The sequence below is a fragment of the Cupressus sempervirens genome, chromosome 2, assembly GCF_028749045.1.
Source record: "Cupressus sempervirens isolate cs-2001-9-10 chromosome 2, ASM2874904v1, whole genome shotgun sequence".
NCBI classification, from domain to species: domain Eukaryota; kingdom Viridiplantae; phylum Streptophyta; class Pinopsida; order Cupressales; family Cupressaceae; genus Cupressus; species Cupressus sempervirens.
In genome coordinates this window covers 164067076-164074693 of record NC_143119.1, presented here as the reverse complement: position 1 = coordinate 164074693, position 7618 = coordinate 164067076, and the positions used below count along the sequence as shown (strand labels likewise).

The window sequence follows — 7618 nt, the reverse complement described above, 5'->3', positions numbered from 1 at the left end:
CTAATTAATTGGAAGGGGAGCTAATGAAAACATTAGTTGAGGTGAGTGACTCTAACTGTGGCAGTGACTTGGGTGAGGAAAAGATGAGAGGTTCCCAGAAGAAGGGGAGCGGTGGAAGGGGGTTGGATATCAAGGGTCACAAGGATGATAGGGTTTTGACCCCATCAGATGATGATATTCTTGCTCACAGAATGGAGAGGAAAAGAAAATCGATGAGGTCTCAGGAGGGGGTTGAGAATCATAGGAAGAAGGTAGTTCTGGAAAAAGAGGATTTTGGGAATCAAGTGCAAATTTTGGATTTAGACAAGGAGGATGGTGAAGCTGACATTACTAAAGGACCCTTAGGAAGCCTTGGGACCATTCTGTAGGATGTTGAAAATTTGAAACAATAAATGTAGTTTATTGCTAAGGAAGTGGAGCAGGTTAGGAAACTGGCCAGAGGGGAGCACACTTTAGGTCAACATATTGACAGGCTTTCAAAGGTTATTAGAAATGTTGAAGAGGTTAAAGAACTTATGAAAAAGATTCCACAGATTGAAGCCAAAAATAGGGTGTTGGAGAAGGCTAATAGTGATAATATGAAGAAGGAGATAAGCTTGGAGGCCAAGGCAAATAATATGGAAAATATGATAAAGAAAATGATTGATAATAATAGTAATGCTTTAAAGACTATGGCAGATAATGTGAGTAGTCTCCTTAGTAAACATGAGCAAGATAAAGGACAAGATTCCCCTACCGTTGTTGGGAACCAGGGACCTAGTAAACACACTCGGGCTCACTCTAAGAAGAATGAGGAGAAGAACAAGATGGAAGAGGTGAAGGCCACTATAGAGAATATGCACATTTTTGCAAACCAGGCTGCTGACATGTTGAAGACTATGTAGATGTTCGGGTGCTAATTTTTTGTTGTTCCTTTGCTACCTTTTCAACTCTATTTCTGGTTGGCCTCCTATTTCCCTATTTTTCTATGCTATTTTTGGAGGCCTATTTTTTAGTGAACTACATTTTTAGACTTAGATGATAGCTTTATGCTTTTTTCTCTAGACTTTTGGTTTCTTTGTAATAGGTTTCGGGTTCTTTAAAACCTATCTTCACTTAATCAAAACATTAGTTCCCATATAGATAGGGACTAATAAGATTTAAATAAAATATTGAAGATTGATCCACTTGTAATGTATATACTAAAATTTTGACTTTAAAACCTTTAAAGAGATAGTTTGTAATATTCTATTTATTTCAATCTTACAATTAAAATCTTATTTAACACATTTTAAAATATTAATTATCCATATTTAAAAAGAGCTTTTTAAATTTATTTAAAACTATTATAAAATTTGAAGATCTTTATATATTTTACCGTTCATTTCATTCCACCTGTTCATGTCACTGTCAAGTAGAACTCGCCGATAGCATGTCTATTAAAGTGTGAAATGAACCTCTTCGGTCAGCTTTGACTTAAAAGCATCTTGGAGCTCGTTTTGTCTCATCGGGAGATAAAAGTCGAGAAATAGATAATGAAGCTTCTCAACAGTGATGTACGGGAACAAGAAGATCAACAGCAAAGCCCTCTCGCAAATGTTAACTTCTTTTCAATGTAGTTAGCTATACAATTGCAATAGTTGCAATATACTACCAAGAGCAATGGCGATGGCTGCAATTCTTGCCCATTTTACTTCAATACAACTTCTCCATCCCCCTGTGTCTGGTTTTAATCTCCTCTATACCTTCATTCTGATCTATACCCTTTTACTCCCTTGTTCGCTATCTTGTAACACCAATACAAAATGTGGCGTCACAGAGATCCACTATCCTTTCGGTCTGCGGCAGAGTGGATGTGGTCTGCCACAATTTCAGATCGATTGTGTAAATGATGTCCGTCCGGTTATCGAGATTGATAGCCAGAATTACACACTCATAAATATCTTCTATGACAATACAACCTCAATAATAGTTCAGGATAAGTATTTTAAAGAATGCTCATTTTCGGATACCCTTTTTGATCTAAAGAGTGATTCAAGCGTCTTTGACAGTATCCGACAACTAAGTTTTCCTCTGACCGTCCGTTTGTGTCCTCAACTGTCATGTGTACTTGATGGCGTATCTTTAAGTCTACCATGTACCTTGCAGCAGGTGATTGTTAATGGGGGATTAGCACATTGGGATATTACAGAAAACCCGTTGTTTCAGAAGTGTAGCAGTTGTCACTCAAGCGGTGGTTTTTGTGGGTATGATATTTCCAATCCAGAGAACTTCCTTTGCGTTTGCGGGAATGAATCCTTTCCAGATCAATGTTCAACAGGTACTAGGTTCGAAACTCTCAAATTAAGTTTGTTAGCTCTCAAATTTAAATAGACAAAAGGGAAAATTTTGGTACTATACAGTTTTGGTAGAACCATCCTTATTTTTATAGCTGATTAGCATTTTGCCTCTTTTGCAGGCAAGAAGAAGAGCTCAAAGAGCTCAAAGAGCTCAAGCTTGGCTCCAATAATAGGTGGGATATTTCTCGGTTGTATGAGAGTAAAATTTTGCTGATTTCTTCTTCTTTCCATGCATTAACATCTTTTTAACTGCTGCAGGCGGTGTCAGTGGAGGATTGGCTTTGCTGTTGATAGGAGGATTCCTGATATGTAGAATTCCAAAACAGAAGAGGACGGGCATTTCAGACAATTCTCCTAGCCCAACTCTAATTGCAAAAGAGGATAAATATAGCGAAAGCAGGGATATAGAAGCAGGGGTACAGCAGAAAATAGGGAATTTGACCATTTTCTCCTATGAAATCCTACAATATGCAACAGACAACTTCTCTGAAGAAAAAATTCTTGGGGACGGTGGGTTTGGATCCGTGTACCTTGGGAAACTTCCTGATGGGCGAGCAGTGGCCGTAAAAAGAATGTATCAGGACAACTCAAGAAGGCATGACCAGTTTCTCAATGAGGTCCAAATTCTCTCATCTCTGCACCATCCAAATCTTGTACGTCTCTATGGCTGCACTTCTCCAGAGGGCAGAGATCTACTTCTTGTCTATGAATATGTGAAGAACGGTACCGTGGCAGATCATCTCCACGGAGAAAAGAAAGGGGAAGGATTAAATTGGAAGACACGCTTAAAAATCAGTGTGGAAACAGCTCATGCTTTGGCATTTCTTCACAACCAAGAGCCCCCTGTTCTACACAGAGATGTGAAGACCACAAATATTCTTGTAGATGAGCATTTCATGGTTAAAGTTGCGGATTTTGGGCTTTCTAGGTTCATGCCTCCGAATGTAACACACGTCTCTACTGCTCCGCAGGGCACTCCGGGGTACCTTGATCCAGAGTACTATGAATGCTTTCAACTCACAGAAAGATCCGATGTTTACAGCTTTGGTGTGGTTTTAGTGGAATTGATCTCCTCCAAGTTGGCTGTAGATGTAAATAGGTCGAGGAAGGAAATTTCCCTGGCTAATATGGCTTTGACAAAGATCAGAGAAGGTGCTTTTCAGGAGCTTGTGGATTCCAATTTAGGGTTTGATTTGGATAATGAGGTAAAATCGTCTATCACAGCAGTTGCAGAATTGGCGTTCAGATGCCTCCAGTCAAGCAAGGATGATAGACCAGACATGAAGGAAGTTGTTGCTCAGCTTGATCAAATAGAGCATAATTGGGTGCATGTTAAAAGCGCAGAATTTCGCTCCTCTTTCGGCAGCGATGGAGGAAAGAAAGGTTTTAGTGGTTTGGGCCCTCCTTCTCCCACTTCTGTTCAGGATAAGTGGCCCAGCACTAAAACCACTCCCAACAACAGTGCGTAATTCGTGTGCATACTTCAGAGATTGTTTTAATTTATTTGTTAATGTTTTCTTCTGCATATATTTTATGTAATTATAACAGTAGGGATTTCTGCCATGAGCATACCGACCCGTAGTTACAACAAAGCAGGTTTTAGGGATGTACAGATTAGGTTTGGAATACTTTGTATTATATCCCGTGTATGTTTGCTTTTGTGAGCATATAACGAAATTAACGAATTATAATATATGTTTGGTATGTATCCGTACTTAACGCTCTGCTAGATTTAAGGGACAAACATATTGTAGCGGGTGTGGTACAAGTGATCTATAAAATCGTCACCGACCATAGTTGTAGTTTTTGAATTATTAATATCTGTTATGGGAGGATACTATTGCATCTAATAGTAATTTATCATAGTGAAGATTTTTTTTTTTTCATCTATTTAAATGATTTAAATAAAATAATTGATGTCTTTTCGCATCTGCGTAGAGCACTAATAGTAAGGAATACAATTATTTTTCTACACAAAAAATTAAGATATTTTTTACGCTCCACTTTTAATGCATTAATTATAAGTGATGTCCTCTTTGCTAGAAATCTTCATTTACCATGGAACATTTAATTCATTTTGAAATTATTTTAAACATGAAGATTAATAATAATTATATCAATGACATGACATATTGACCTTTTTCATAAAATTTAAATCTTAATATTCTTCAATATAGTTTTATTTTATTTTTAGTATTTTATATTAATATGTTCAATTTTGTATTTTACATTTTGAATTATCGAATATGACCTTGAATATTTATATAAATATTTGAAAACAATAATTTCAAATAAATGTATTAGATTTATTTTATTTATAATTAATTATTTATTAAATTTTATTTACAAAGATTATAAAAACTTTAAGATTTAAGCTTTTACATTTGAACAATCAAAGAAACTACAATTAAAATTTAGCAATTTCTAAATTTGAAATTGTATTTATAATTTTTTTTGATAGAGGTGCAATTAGATGTCGAGGGCCTTGCACTCAGCAAGACTTGATCCTTGGTGGACTCTTTGTGAGCCTTTCAACTTCACCAACTCAAATATTTTGTTATAAATATAGAATGATTATATAAAGAGTTCTTCCAATTGCCTATTGTCTTTTATATTTATTAATTTGGATGAACTCTACTTAAATATTGAATTTAATATAATTTTTTAACTTTCTTTCTTCCCTCACTCTACCTTCATCCTTATTTTTATACTCTATAAAGTATCTAGAAGCAACTTCTAAATCAATAATCTATTTGTTTTTTATAATTAACAATAAATCATTTCATAATATATTTATTAACTTTCTATAATCTTTCCTTTTTATAGTTGATATTGTAAGGGTGTACAAATAGACAAGACTTACAATTTTTTATTTTGACATTCTATGTGTTCATTATCAATGATTAATCTAATTAATGTGACATTATATTCATACAAAATCTTTTTTGTAGATAAGAATGTTGAAGCTGACTTTTAACTCACCTATAATGGTTCATGAATTATGTGAATCATACATTTTTCTCTATTCTTGCATTATTTTTTTAGCTTATTTTTAATTTTTTTTTCTACTAATATAAGGTGAATTTAGTGCCCATATACCACAACACCATCTTCTCTGATGCAAGTAAGCTAGTTTTACACTATTCAGACAATAGCAAGTCACTCACATCAAGATTCAGCTTAGACCATGCCATGCAATTATCAATGTCATTAACGAAATATTTGAATTGAGATCTTGATTACATACATTGTAGACATGCAGTGTTGTAATGTATATTGAATTCTGGATAGTTTGTAGTTTTTGAACATCAAAAAATCATTTGGAAGTTGTCATTTATTATGTCTTGAATGGGAACATTGCTAGAAAATAGAGTGAATTCATTTAGTTGTGGTGTAGTTATTTATAACAATTGTAAAATTTTAAATGTAGACATTGGAAGCATTTATCTACTTCTCACATATCATAATGAAGAAAAAACATTAACTTACATTTAGGAATTGGTATGTTAAGCTTCCAATTGTATTACACTTATTGCATTTTTTAAGCTTCTTTACCATCACTTAAATAAATGACAGTTGATTACAAATACTTTCATTCGGTGAATCATTTGCAAAAGTGGCTAAAACTACTTTTCAAACTCATTCTACTTATTTCCCACCAAACATTAATTCCAAACTTGTTCTATTTATTCCTTGCCCTTTTCTTATCCCCCACCATCTTCAATTCTATTTCTATTGCATCTAAACTAAAAATGCAAATTGCAAGAACTATGATGCTTGCGTCTCTTGTTTTAAAAGATCATTTGCTACTCCTTCCATATATTATGCAGTAGTGTTACTATGTTTTCTAGTTGAAAAGGTTAATGATAGAAGATTTTTTAAATGTTATGTAAATATATATTTTATCAATATATTTGATCTTTTATTCATATTTCATAGATGGATAATAGTAGTTATGATGATCAATCATGACATATAATTTTAACTATTAAATCTGATGACGAATCATAGAATATATTCCAAATTTTGATAATTAAATATTAATACACCAATCAAATTGAAAACATGCGAATAGTAGAAAAAATAATCTCAAATATGTTTTAACTTATATGATATAGGCTATTGAATTTACTTTACATTGCTCCTATAATTGATATCTTTCCTACATTCTAAAATAGTATTAATAGTATTTTATTTTCGATCGGTAAAAGAGATATTGCCTTTTATATTATATATATTAGAAATTTTTTACAAAATATTTTTATTTTATATTTTTTTTCTCCATTCAAGGTGCAGGGGGAAAAAGAACGGGGAAGAAAAACTATAGTCTTGCCCAAGACATCTATAATTTCCTATATGCGATATGATATATTTGTATTTGATTCTAATCAAAAGACTTGAAAGGGAATTCTCTTCCTTACAAAATTTATTTCCCCTTTCTAGAAAGACTTAGGAAGGCATACCTTCCTTGACAAATATATTTGAGTATATTATAATGCTTTTGACATGTTCCATCCTTTCATAATGGTTGCAAAAAAATGACTTATTTTAGCCAAGATCCTTGTTAGTAGATCTCTTATCATGATATATCAAAATACAAAGAAAGAAAATTAACGTGCTTATCAACATACTAGTTTAGATGGATTGACATTTAGTTTATTTCTTTAGAGATTATTTCCACCTACAACTAGTTTATGAAATTTAAAGTTTCTAATTTTAGATATGTTGGCTTTTAGTTTTATCTAACCACAAAGAATAGTTACACAGATATACAGTTAGAGATATCAACTATGAGATCCTTTGATCTAGTTTACTAAGGCTAAACTAAAATATGAAGGAAAAAATGAAGGCAGACAAAAAACTAAAGCATAGATCAAGCTCAAATAAAACAAAAGATAGAGATAAAGGGAAGAACATGATAAAAGAGTTAAGGGAAGCCTAAAAGCAAAAGAAAAATAAAGAGGGGAGAAAAAAGGGGCCTTCAAAACTAAGGAAACCTAAAACCCCTTATGAAAAAACCAGGACAAAAGCACTCGATCAAGGAGCAGGAGAAGCCAATGGAGGAAGGGTCACAAAATTGACACAGTCTAATAAAAAAGACCAAGAGAAATGACTAAAGGAGAAAAATGTGTAGAGGGAAGAGCCAAATACAGACAAAAATAGGGGAGAAGCCAAAAGGTGAAACATAGCAGGGGAGGAAATAAGAATAGAGACCAAATGCCAAACAATCCTCCTCAAAGTCTCAAATCTATTATGGCTTATATTTCATTCCTTTGTTAGAAATAGTATTAATATTATGT

General features: G+C 33.3%; 1 protein-coding gene across 1 annotated transcript; it reads left to right on the top strand.

Moving 5' to 3' along the window:
• The first annotated feature begins 1595 nt into the window (after window positions 1-1595).
• On the top strand, window positions 1596-4022 carry LOC149571559 (LEAF RUST 10 DISEASE-RESISTANCE LOCUS RECEPTOR-LIKE PROTEIN KINASE-like 1.4). The gene is made up of 3 exons (XM_089813076.1): window positions 1596-2306; window positions 2460-2491; window positions 2577-4022. Exons 1-3 carry the CDS (start codon window positions 1642-1644, stop codon window positions 3785-3787), a joined length of 1908 nt encoding a protein of 635 aa, XP_089669202.1. The 5' UTR covers window positions 1596-1641; the 3' UTR covers window positions 3788-4022.
• The last annotated feature ends 3596 nt before the right edge of the window (window positions 4023-7618 follow it).